Source organism: Anarrhichthys ocellatus, unplaced genomic scaffold (assembly GCF_004355925.1).
Source record: "Anarrhichthys ocellatus isolate YVR2014 unplaced genomic scaffold, GSC_Weel_1.0 scaffold2, whole genome shotgun sequence".
NCBI lineage: Eukaryota > Metazoa > Chordata > Actinopteri > Perciformes > Anarhichadidae > Anarrhichthys > Anarrhichthys ocellatus.
The window spans coordinates 12215376-12229238 of NW_022280032.1; the positions used below are offsets into that span (position 1 = coordinate 12215376).

The window sequence follows — 13863 nt, forward strand, 5'->3', positions numbered from 1 at the left end:
GTTCATCATACAGCCTCACCTCTATTGAAAGTGTGGTACACAATAGACCGCATTTGACACCATTGTTGATTTAATTTGATTTCTTCAAAAGCATGTATTCCAAGTGTGGTGGAATAACGGATGAAGATGCCACAGCCGAGAAAATATACGCAGGGAGAGCGTGATTGAATTGGTTTTCAGACTAGGACTGAAGAAGTCTGTGTGCAGTTAATTAATGTAATCTATTTTAATTAATGAACAAAGAGTTAGACTAAATTAAAAACATACCAAAATGCAGGCTATATAGTGGTTGCTTTCAGTCCACTAGAGTGGCCCGAGTTATTACACAACAGCTCATGAGAAGGCAGCTTCAGCAGACCGGCAGCACTGCAAATGTATAAAAGTGATTGAGGGTTGTGCAACAGCATTAGTGAGATGGGAGCTGCTGCCACAGCTGCCAGGGAACCTCCAGTCTCTGTGAGAGATCTGAGATGGTAAAGCCCTGTGATATGCCAATAAGCAGAGGTGAAACAGATTAAGTCCAACACAACACTGTGCAGTACATTAGAGCTGTAGACATTTCCTTTTAGGCCATCTGCTCACTCACAGACCTGTGGCGCCATATAATTCTAGTTTCCTCTTTGTTTTATGTGGGTCGCAGAAGCACAAGATGCATGCTTGTGTACCCTGTGGAGCTTTTTCATATCTTATATGTTGTTGTAGTTCAGTAATTTTTTCTTCTCTGAACAGCTCACATTCCCCTGTGGGGTTGGTCTGTTTTCCTTGCAAACAGTATTAGCAGTTAATGCCTTGAATAATTAGTTAGATGGGTTTTGTCAGATCCATCTTGTGAGTGTTTTGGTGAAAACATTAAAGTTATTTCAATGGTCAGTTCTCAAATGATATAACACTGCATGGCAAGTATTTATGAAACAGTACAGTTCAATAATGTGCCATGACAGTCATGTTAGTCATTTTACTGGAGGCTTTCGAATAAGGTTAATGTTGATGCTAATACATTCATAATGTGAGATCCTATTAACAAGTGACAAAGTTGGTTACATTAAATCAGAAAAATATATAAAAAGATATTCTTTTTTTACCTTTTATTAAATTTAGGGCAAGAGGTTATTTCTACTTTCTATGAAAGACAAAGTATTTCTGTCTGACAGTTAAGAGTTAACAGTTGAAATTGGGGACAATGTTTTTGAATTATTTACTCTCAGTAAACAACAAAACTCATCTCTGTGGATTGAGTGGCTGTAGGCATTATTTTTTTCTTTATTACTGCTTTTAGTTGGGTTTTCCAGGGACAGATTACCACACACTCAGCCCAAATGGCACATTACTGTGGAGAAATAGAATACAAATAGAAACAGAAGAGATGTGGTTCTCATGTAATTGTCACATTTTTTGTGAACGCTAGAGAGGGGGAAGAGCCTAAGGGAAGATGTTTAAGGGGGAAAGGGGAAGGGACACTATACTCTTACTATAATAGCCACGGAAAAAAAAAAATGCTTGGCCTTAACACCATTGGACAGTATGAGCTGCCATGCTTATTGCTGTCCTACGACCTGCTTTATCCAAAGGGGCTGTGCCTGCCTACTATTATGAATGTGTGTGGCTTTTTAGTTGAAGGGCAAAAATGTCTCATTTTAAAATATATGAAGGACCTGTAAGGTTCAAAACATGAGAAGGCCACTTTAGGCAAAGTGAGTGCTTGCAGCAAGTCTATCCATTTTTCCATTTTCCTTTTCTGCTTCAGCTGATGCCATCAAAAGCCTGTGAGTGACTGTTGGCTTATATGTAGGACACACGTGTGTCGTGCTTTGCCAGCTAAAGCTTTGTGTGTGACAAGGCAGCATGAATGATATTTTCTGTCATTTTCTAAAACATTACCATGTGCCTGTATCTTTCGCCTAAAATGTATTTTGATTTTCCACTACAAAGCAATGTGTACCTTATATGTTGTCTTAAAGTAAGGGGTTATTATAAGATCCATTTGAGCAATCCACTGACAAATGTTCTGCAAAGCTTCCATGAGAGACTGACGACAGACCGGTGCACCCAGTGACTGTAAAAAATATCCACTCTGTGGAGAGACCAAACACTGCCCACCTGCTGCATCCCTTCTCTTTTTTCACAGCCTTTTGGAAAGTGCAATGAGGCTAGCATTGCTAAAATTTTGCATTATGCTGCATTAGTTCATTTTTTAAATAGGGTTTCATCAGTGTGAACATATAGTTGTAGTAATTTATTGCCACTGCTCTCAGTTGTTTTCCATTATTGTATTATTTGCTTTTGAAAGAACAGAGCATGTTTGTTGTTTCATGACATTATTAAAGTGTGACACTTATCACTCAAGCTGCAATGATTTTCCTGAATATGAGAAAAGGACGTTGCTATTTTAATACATGCTATGGCTTTCTGTCAGAGGGTAGGAATAGGACCTCATCTAAGAGGTTCAACTTTGTTAATGTACCTACTAGTGTCTTTGCTTTCTATCTCGGCCACACCCTCTCACTCCCTCATCTACCTCAATCTTTACCCATTGCATCCTGCCATGAACAGGAAGATTGCTGAAGCATCATTTGTCAGAGTGGAAAAAGCAGAGGGTGTATTTCTTTGTCTTTAGAATAAAGCACTCTGCTTATTACAGATTAGTAGGTCAACGTTCTCTATTATCAGAGGGCTTGATTTATGAGGAGTTCTGCTCTGTAGGGGCCACTGAAAGCCAAGTATATTAGCCAGCTTTTGCCAAAGGCATCGGCCAGAAAATCAATAAGGAACTTACCAGCTCTAGAATCAACACCACTGAAGAGAGGCTGAGAAATTGTGGTGTAGTCCACAGTTCAAAGACCATCCCTTCCGTCTAGTCATTACAAAATATAAATTTCAGGAACATTGATACCCAGTGACTGGTGTATCATAAGAAGGTGTGGGTTTGCACAAATAATGCAAACTCAAATTACGGGATTGATTCATCAGTGGGGCAAAGAGTGACAGGCTTTCCTGTTAAGAGCATTTTGATACATGTTCGGGCATTTAAATATGATTTACAATATATTTGTTGAACCACACACACTTACTATACCCAATGCTGATAGTGAACTAGATTTATTCCCCTTGTCAGATATCCACAATGCATGGATGTCCCAAATGTGTATGTAGGATTTGAAAAATAATAAACACATTTATGTAATTTGAATGAAAGTACAAAATATTAAAGTATCTTAAAAAGTCAAATTATGATGGTAATCTGTGCCCAAAGTGAATGGGTTACTTCCCCAAGGTCTTGCATTAATGCAGAATGTAAATAATGTTAAGTGAGCATTTCTTTATAAAGCTCAGCAGATCCAGCCTAATGCAGCACGCCTGTGTGTCAAGAGCATAATTTCCTGACTGCTGTCATTGTGAAGGTTTGGTAATCCAGCTCAGGCTAATCGTAGGGAGCAGCCTCTCCCACAGCTCTCTGCTTGGGGCTCCTGCTCTTTACTCATAAAACAGATTTAATTAGACAAAAGGATGATGGCGACTTTCCAAACCCTGTGGCTCTGATGCATGGCTCTGAGACTGTGTGGCTGTGAGGCCGTGACTGGCACTGGAGGGGAATGTGATGGGATTATGTATTTTTTGTTGATAGAGATTTTTTACTTATCTTTTTTTTTTTTTATTGCAGTTTGATTTATAATCAGGTTAAGGTTAAATTAGTTATCAGATGCAAGGTTGGTACAGGTGTGGTGTGTGCATGTTTATCTTTGCTGATTCGTTTTGGCAAATATTTGGTGTTTAATATTGGATTCTTCTGTGATTGCTCTGTCCATCTGTTTATCTGTTTTTTTCCATTATCATGCTAAGATATAGGCCTGTGCAATACCAGCACCTGGAGAGGTGTGAGGGGCAGAAGCACATTTAGATTGCATGAGAGGGAGAATACAGTAGACCAGCAGAAACGCTGAGGAATGCACCGCCATGGCCATCTGCGAACAGTGCTGTTTCATTCTTCTCTATCAATCATTCTTGATAGATCTTTCAAGATGTTCCTGTTACAAGGAAGCAGAAGTAAAGTGGGGAATAGGCCAAAATGTTTAATGAGTTATGCAAATGTGGGTTTTGACAACCCTGCTTCTTAACAAACTGTGTAATGTAAAAAAAAAAAAAAAAAATGTCACAGTACAATTAATTTCAGTGGTTGAAAATGAGTTTTTGATAACAATATTTTCCTTCTTCATTTATACATGGATATAATTGCATTTGTTTCCATAGCAAAGATAGCATCAGTGCATATGAGCTGCTTCTGATAAGGCCATTGTGGTGGGTCTATGAGATGATCAGGAAAGTAGCAAGAGCTGGAGTTTGTGATGACTAATTTATCCTGAATAGTGACATGATTTAGCTGTGTGCAAACAGATGTCTAGATTAGCCTTAAAATTACCCTCAACAGGATTTAGCTTTGATGTGGACCCATATAACGATTAGGGTCAAACTTTAAACGTAAACATCAGTGAGGCTGAGCTTGCATTAGATCACATGAAATTGAGGTTTTAATGATTTATTGGTTAACACGATTATGAGCATCATGCACTATGCTGATGAGGCTTTGTTTGTTACTGTTAGGTGCCAATAGGATTATCATATTCCTGACTGAATCACAACAGACTGAACAAAAGCATCTCAGTATCAATCAAAGTGGATGCATAAGTATTAGGTTTCTCCTAACTAAGTCAAGTCATGACTATTTATCAGCTGTAATCATGTCATCAACATCCTGAAAATTCTCCTTTTTATAAAGTGCATGAACATTGGTATGCACATGTGGCAATTGTTGATCCATTATTAAGATGTATTTAATGCGTTCTATGTGTGAAATGTAATCTCCTCTGTCCTGTGTATGAGTACTGCTCTCCCTGGCTCTGCAGAGGCAGGCACATTGCTGTGATTTGGTCTGCTAGCTTGCTTCAGACACACTAATTTATTTATTGACAGCCTTTCTCTCTTCCTTAACTGTCCATTAATGGAGCTTAGACATGATAAGAAATGTGTCTTTTGAGGATTACATTTTCAAAGTAATAGCATATGCTTATAAAAATGTGAAGGAACCACAAGCATATATTAAAATTTTTTTTATTGTTGCTGTTTCTTAGTGAATGCTTTGGTTGATCGAATTGTCCAGCAGCGGAAGCTGGATGAAGATTGGATTTATATTACTTTGAGTGCTGTTGTGTTACTCAGCATAAGAGACTGTGTTGTATTATATCATCTTCGTGTCAATTATAAGAAGAGGGTTACAAAAGCTGTACCTGTGCACCTGTAAGTTAGTTTCACTCAAGTCAGGCATTCAACAATAAGCCCTGCTTTTCTTGTCCTCCTTTATGAATTAACTCTCTAGACCTATACTTTGAATGGTGATCTGATGAGAAATCTGCAAAATGCTGTTTTAGCACCACCTGAATTTATAACTAAAGCCTTCAATTGTAAATCCTGATTACATATTGTGTTTGTTTGTTTGATCACAGAAGGACTGGCTGTGCCTGAACTGCCAGACTCAGAGGGCTTTGTCTGGACAGTTGGGAGACTCAGGAAAAATGCCCCAGCTTTCACTTGTATCTGCCAAGCCAGGGAACCTGGCCACACCTGCAACCAAAAAGGCAGAGCCCAAAACCTCCCCTACAAAGGCAGAGCCTACATCTGCGGCCACAAAATCACAGCCCACACATGCATCCATCAAGTCAGTACCAACAGTTCCAACCCCAAAACCAAAGATGGAACCTACATCTGTCAAAATGGAAACCTCTGCTACAGCAGCTTCCGCACAAATCAAGATTGAGCCCACACGCGTACCCACAACAGCAAAGGTTTCACTTGTTATAGCAGAAAAACAGCCATTGGCAGCATCCACAGCAGAATTCATGACAACCACTATGGCCACTGTGCAACAGACAGAAGGAACACCAAAGGTTGAAGTGCCAAACACAGATGCTCCCAAAACTGTGGAAAATAGAGAAGAGTCAGTGAAAGTGGAGCTCAGTAAACCAGAATATCCCAAAGCTGAAGAGTCTAAACCTGACCTTCCAAAAGTCAAAGTTGAAGCAGGTGCTGCTTCAGGTTCCTCTTTCCCTAGGACTGAAGCTACAGTTGTACCTACTTCCCCTATTGCTGCAGATGTCCCAGGAAATGAAACGAAGCAACAATTGTCTGCTCCAGAGAAGATTATTAAGGAGGTACTGACTGATGATCATATTGAGCTGACAGAGCCAACTAAATCTTTACCACAAGCTGAGGTGCAACCAAAGTTGCAAGAACCACAGCTGGTATTGGAAGTAGAACCAGTCATAAAAGCGGACAGCAAGGAAATGGCTGATAAATTGATTGAAAAGATTATTGACATCACCTCAACACCAGAGACACAAGTATCTACAAAGAACATCATAATAAAAGTAAGTATGTGTCCTCTTTGTTAAAACTATATTTTTTTGTATTGACAAATAAATATTTTATAGATGAAAACAATGTGATACGATGGAGAGGTACTGCCATTCTGGCTATCAATTTTCATTATTAGTTAAAATGTACTTTAAATACCAATGATGTAGATAGATTTGAATGTCAACATAATGAATGAAGCAGCAAACTTCGGTACAGCCTTAAAATAAAGATGGTATGACATTCCTGGAAATTGGCGTGAACCTGACCCGATTCGAGCCCGGGGGAAAAAATGACAGCCCAGCCAGGCCCAAACCTGGGGGGTCGGGTCGGGTCTAATCATGTTCAGGCTCAATTTCAAGTAAAATCAAGTTGAAATATTTGGTAGTGTGTATCTTAAGAGGTTCTTTCAAAGAGGGAATTTATTTACTGTTATCTTGATTTTTTTTACATTTTTAGGAGCAAGATGAAAGAAATAAAGAACCAGTGAAAGAAATAATGGTCACCCTACCTACTTGGCAGGGTACATTTGAAAATAAAGTTGTACCTGCAACACCTACAAAGCCTGAATCCGAAACAGGGGACCATGATGAAGATCAAACCCAGATTTTACCCATATCACAAGAATTGAACGATGGGCAGGTGGTTAGTGATGCAAGTAAAACTGATATACCGGAATATACAGATCCATCAATTCTAATAAAGGAGGAATTTAGAGCTGAGAGAAGGCGCCTAAGTTTCCAAGCAACGGTTGAGAGCAGTGAAAGTGAACTCACACCATCTCCTAAAGTCCAGAGGAGAAGACTGAAGGTCAGCAATGTCTCATCCAGCAGTGAGGACATTAAAACTGAAAGCGCTGATTCCTCTATGGAAGATGAAGAATTCATCCGCAAGCAGATAATGGGTATGGGTGATGAAGAAGAAATGAATCTTTCAGATGATGAGAGACAAAAGGATTTAGTAGATGAGGAAGCTATCAAAAAGGTTGAGCTTGATAATGCTTCAGTGACAGCCAAATCACTGTTTAGAAAAGATAATACAGAGAATGAAGAAAGCCCAGCCAGGAAAAAAGCCCTCCCAAAAACGGATGCTGAAACTACTCAAGATGTTTCTGAAACAATGCCCTGCACTACATTCAAGAAAGCTACTCCAGTCATGAGACACAGACAAAGCACTGATGAAGAAGTAGAGAGTATCACAGAATCCCTGTCAAAGGGATCGTCCAGTGTTCAGGTATCTAGTTTTACCCCAGGATCTTCACCCACGTCAGCCTCATCTCTGGAGGAGGACAGTGACAGCAGCCCCAGACACAAGAAAGTCAGTGGGGACAAGCAGCATCGCAAAGGAAGACACAGGCAGCCAACCCAGCTTCTCCCAACCATTGAAGACTCATCTGAGGAAGAGGAAATGAGAGGGGGGGAGAAGTCTAGAAAAGACAAAGAGGAACTTAGAACCCATGGCGCACCACTGTCTCGAAATGAAAATACTTCCTCCACAGAGAATCTGAAGCAGGTCACCGTAATGGATGAAACCAGTAGAACATCTGGCTCAGAGTACTCTGCCAGTATAGAATCAGAACCAGAGGCTTGCCGAGCTGTACAGAGAGGGGGTAAGCCTTCACCAACGGGGATACCATACAATCCTACTGATTCATTTAACGAAAAGGATACTGTGACAAAATCATTGAAGAGTGCTGAAGAAGCATATGTGGAAATTATTCAGAAGACAAAAGCTATTCCTGGGGAGAGTCCTCCTGATATTGAGCCACTCTATGGAGGAATGGCAATAGAGGACTATCTTTATGAATCCTTAGTTGAGGAGCCTGAAATCAAGATGGATGAATCTCAAGAGGAGGAAGTTAAACAAGATACAAGCTCTGAGTGTCTCAAAAAACTTAGGTCTCCAGAGGAGGTTTATGAGGAGATGATGCAGAAAAAAAGAGAACTGATGATGATAGAGCAAGAGTTTCAACAGGCCCAGACTGCCATGGATTCATCCTCATCAGGGGCTTCTGTCCCTGGGCCTCCTTCGATTGCTGAGACCTGTGTGGTTATCATACCCACAGAAGAGATATCCCTCACTGAACAAATTGACATGCTTCTTACAGGCACTGAAACTTCTAAAGAAGTGCCAGTGAAGAAAAAGAAAAGGCCAGCTCCACCACGCCCCACTGAACCCCCTAAGCGTTCTGAGATAAATGTTGTTCCAAGTACTCCTAGTGGATCTATTGGTTTTGTTAGGCCCATGGTTCCTCAAGATCCTGCACTCAGAAAGGCATTGTTTCCAATACCAGACCTCAAAATTACCCGCTGTTCATCTGGGGAGGAAGAGGATGACAGTCTTGCAGACGAGTATGGTGTTGGTATTTCCTCTGATATTACCCCCAGTGATGACTCTGAGACTAAAGAGGATCCATCCATAAGCCCACCTTTGTCTGAAACCATTGACATGGAGCCTTTCTGTGTGGTCTGTGAAATTCCAGAGCCAAAACCTATTCCAACTCCAATTTCAGCACCAGAACTAACAACTACACCCTCCCCTGTATCACCAATGTCTCCTCCAACTTCACCAGCCACTCCAGATTCCAGTTTGGCTTCTAATGCTACATCCTCATCCTCATTCCAGGCTCAAACACCTCTTTCATCAGATTCAACTCCACTGTCTACACCAACACCTCCAACTGTATTTGTAACCCAATCACCTCAAGAGATCTCACCACCATCTCCTGCCACAATTGCAGCAGTACCGTCTAGTGGGGGATCAGTTTCTCATCCCACTCTTACCACAGTTATAGTCACAATACCAGATGTGGTGTCTGATCCATCCAAAGCTCAAACAACTGCAGTAGTTCAAGGTAAGGCTTCTACCGCTGAAGCTCCAACTCCAAACCTTGTGGGGATGTATACTCCTGTGCCTGTTGTGGTTCAGATGCCAGAACTGGTTTCATCTCCATCTCAGGTGCCTATCATGGCACCAGCTGTTGTACAGGTCTCAGCACAAAGTCCAGCACCTGTTGTTGTGTCAGCTCAACCCACAATTGTATTTACAGCTGCACCTGTTACAGTCCCCACTCAAGCTTCAACCCATGTTGTTTTTGATTCTGTCACTCTGGCCTCATGCCCTTGGCCAGTCATAGACCAGAAGATGCCTGACCTTGTTTCAACTACATCTCCAATCTCTGCACAAACCCCACTACCAGTCTCAGAACTTGTAACTACCCCAGCTCAACTCCAAGCCAAAGTGGTACACTCAGTCCCTTTCCGAGCAGCCATCTCTTCAATGAGCCCTGTTGCAATCCCAGCTCCAGTTCAAACAGCCCAGGTGCCTGCACCAGCTCCAGCATCAACTATTATAACCAAAAAGAAGATCCCACCCCCTCCTCCCCCTCGATCTACTTCAGTGTCATTACCTGAGACTAGCACAGAGCTTCCACTTGTAAGGACTGTTCAGCATGTCACCCCGACTATGACCACCACCATAGCTAGGGGAACCACAGTGGCCAGCCAGCAAATGCAGTCTGTATTTGTGGATATACAGCCAGGAATGGAAGACATGCCACCAGATAGTGTGGCTGTACCTCAGGTAGTGACCCCAACCAGACAAGGGCATGTAGTCATCATCGTGCCAAGTGGGGAAAACATGTCTCTGCTTAGACAAACCCCACAAGATATAGCTAGCACAGGGTCAGTAACTGCCACTACGTCTCTGCAACAAAGTAGTCAAATAGCTTCAGATATACCCAGGACAGACACAGATTCACTATCCACTAAGGTGTCAGCAGTGCCAGTAGCTTCAGCTCCACCCCTTCCGCTGAAACCTATGACAGGTACAAAAGTTGTAGACACAGTCGAAATACCTGTAGCAGATACATCTCTACCACCTCCTACCACTTTACCCAAGCCAACTGTGTATCCAAAGCCGATGGTTTCCACTACAGTGATGATTGCCACAGCAACAGTAGCACAAGCTTCTGATACAACAGCTGGCCCTTGTCAAACCGCAAAGCCTCCTCCACCCATACCACCTAAGCCTATATCAATTCCAGCTGGACTGGTTTTCAGCCATAAGCCAGGAGAGAGTGTCAAGCCACCTCCTCCTTCTGTGGCCCCCAAAGCTGCAACACTACCTAGGATCAAAAAACCTCCAAATGCTCTGTCACTTAGCCTGACACAGCCAGTGGAATCCAAGTTGAGTGCAACATCTCCTAAGTCACCTTTGTCTCCTAGACACTCCAAATGTTTGCAAACCTATGTGGTGATAACCCTTCCATCTGAGCCTGGCTCACCAACAGAAGTTATAACAGTCCAGGCACCTGTAAGACGAGGCTCCATCCCATCTACAAAAGTATCAGGGGTACGGACCACACCTTCAGAGCAAAAAACATCCACTGAGGCATTCTCAGCACAGGCTACAGTTCGGAGAGCCTCTGTCCCCACTGTAAGGCATCCACCTCCAATATCCATAGATCCAACTGTGGCAGTAGAGCAGGTAACACGCTATGAAGTTGAGGCTAATAAAGTGCCAACCAGGAGAGACTACGTGGTTTCTGCAGTATTACCACCACCATCTATTGCTGATGTCATTGTAGTGTCATCAGGTCAGGTCACATCTATTCAGGCACATAGTGTACCTCTTCCAATTAAGAAACCATATGTGCAACAGCAGCAATTCATTACTCAGCCACTGCCACCACCTCAAACAATGTATGAGGTAATCACAATGCCCCCAGAGCCAAAGGTTCTTATTCAACCACTAACAGTTCAAGCCACAGCAAGATCCCACTCTATACCACTTGTTGCTCAACATCCAAACATATTCACGGAAGTTGTAACAGTTCCTCCAGCTGAAGCATTAGTTCCACAGGCCCCAATACCAACTGTACCTGTGCAGCCACAGCCTTTTACAGAAGTTGTTACTGTACCACTGACAATGGAGGTACCTTTAGTTGCACTAGTTCCCCAAGAAAGACCAGCTGCAGTTCCCACTACTGTTCCTTATCCACAAGTTGCAGCTCAAATAGGAATGCTACACCAAGAACAAGATATGCCTACTCATGTCATAGTCACCGAGACAGTAATGGTTAAATCACCAATACCAGGAGTGAGTCAGCAAATTCCTCCTCAACAGCCACTTACATTAGTTGAAGTAGTGACTCACTCTACAGAGCAAGAATTGTCTACATTTTTTAACAAGATTCCCACCATTGCTGAACTCCCATTAGTACCACAAACTGAAGTTTTGCCTTTAGTGACAGGGCAGCTATCCTCACAGTATCCACTTCTTGTTGCTGAAGTGTTGCCCCTCCCTGCAAGTGAATTACCTAAAGAGATTATTACAATTGACACTGCTGCTAGAATACCAGGATTAGCAACAGTATGTCCAGTTCCTTATCCTCTATCTGTGGTTGTTGAAATTACCCCAACACCAGAAGTAGCTAAGTTAATGTCACTAACTACAGTTACAAAGATGATAACTCCTACAATTGGAAATGTAACACCATCACCTCTCGTGATGCAAGTCCAACCAATGGCAGTACAGCCAGAAGTACCTATTCCACAGGTCTATGGAGCAATTACATCCTCAGTCATGTCACCTTCAACGCCACCACTGGAGGTCATAGCATTGGAGCCTGAACGTGAGACAACCACAGAGATTATACCAAAGGATGTTGATGTAAGAGCTTCAATGTTACCATCAGTGTTGCAGTCCCTGGCAGCTGCTGGGATGCCAGTTGGATTTATTTCAACTGGGGAAACTACGAGTAGGAGGTCATCTATATCGTCCATAGTGCAGCCAACATACAGCACAAGTGAAATGTATACCTATCCCACAGAGTATGAAATACCCACCCAGGTGATTGCAACTGAGGCCTTTGCTGCCACCAGGAGAGAATCCATAACCATGCAGCAATCATTGCCATTGGCACATGTAGTAAACATGCCAGCTGAAAAAGATATTCCGATTGATGGCTATGCTGTTCAGAGCCCCTACAGGAGAGGATCCATTTATTCAACAGAACAAATACCACAGGTATCAACTTATTCATCGGAATATGATCATCCTCTGGAGATAATAACCACTGAGGCATATACCAGAAGAACCTCAATGCCCACTGCACAGGCCATTCCACAGGGTGTATCTGTGGCTCCAGTCACTATCACTAAAATTCAGCAGGAGTCTATTGAGAGCCAAGAGATTCGACGACAAGAAAAGGTGGTCTCTAGTATGAGTCACATGTATTCTTCTTCAATATCCACCTCAGGCCAGCCTCCTGAAAGCCTGCCAAGCCTTGTCACTCAGGTGGTTACCACTGAGGTCCAGAGGACCACTGTGTCTGTTGTTCATGAAAGACTTCCACAAGTACCTCGACACAGTGTAGCAATCACCATACAACCAGACGTAGCGAAAGTCCAACCTCTGCCAAAACACAATGGAAAGATAATCTACCCTGGTGATGTCATCGATTTACGAACCATGAAGGTTGAAATAAAGATGACTGAGCAAGGCATGGACCTAACACCACCTGAGTCATGTCGACAGTCTTTTTCAAGTGACTCTAGTGGCCGCCAAATCACAGCAGTGCAGCCTGAGATAGTAAATCTTAGTGCAGAGATCACCCCTGCAACCACGCTGTCTGTGGTCACAGACAGCATCACAATAGTCACATGCACAGCCACCATTGCCTCATACAACACTACTCCAGCTGAGAAACCCCTCGATTTGCAAGGCCCTGTTTCTTCATTGCCGCTGCCTCTCACTACATACAAACCATTCGAACCACTAGCTCAGATTGTATACAGACCTGTGAATTCCTATCCTGTAGTCAGTGCTGTAGCATCCACAGCTCAAGACATACCCATTAATCTTTCCTTTGGAGCTCTCGTTTCCTTGGGTGGCAAACAGCCAATGACTTCCTCAGCAGCTATCAGCAATGAAGGTGCTGTCCTTTCTCTAGAGGCCACAGGGGCTATGGATCTGTCAAACTACAGACCAGTGAGAGCGATGGTCGCTTTGTCTGACACAAGCCCAGGAGTGGTGACCACTGTTATAGAGGATGATGGGACTCCAGTCGACCTTACAGCTGGTAGGAGGATTGTGTGCTGTGATGTCATTTACAAGCTACCATTTACAGGAAACTGCAGAACACAGCCCCCTGTTACAACCCAACCTGACAACCGTTTTGGCTATAGAGATGACCACTACCAATATGATAATGCTGGACTGTATGGCATCAAAGGCATGGATGGTATAAAAGCCTCAATGTCTGAGACCAACCTGACAGAGGCAGGACTGTTTTCCTATGATCCCAAGAATGACTATGACTATCTCAGTGGATCTTCAGATGGCGCTATAGACCTCACTGCTGCCAGACTTTCTTCTGGTGAGTATGGGGCTTTTTCTGTATATTTGCAGTGTTTGTATGACCATGCTCTGTGCTTGCTTTATGGGCTTGCATTTAAT

At 42.6% G+C, this 13863-nt stretch overlaps 1 protein-coding gene across 6 annotated transcripts in view; it reads left to right on the plus strand.

Moving 5' to 3' along the window:
• Nucleotides 1–13863, plus strand: part of pclob (piccolo presynaptic cytomatrix protein b) — a 54356-nt gene that overhangs the window by 15970 nt on the left and 24523 nt on the right. For all 6 annotated transcript variants that reach the window (XM_031857822.1, XM_031857851.1, XM_031857841.1 and 3 more), the window contains 2 exons: nucleotides 5496–6416; nucleotides 6862–13783. In XM_031857822.1, the coding sequence (XP_031713682.1) occupies nucleotides 5496–6416; nucleotides 6862–13783 (7843 nt within the window). The remainder of the gene's footprint in view (nucleotides 1–5495; nucleotides 6417–6861; nucleotides 13784–13863) is intronic.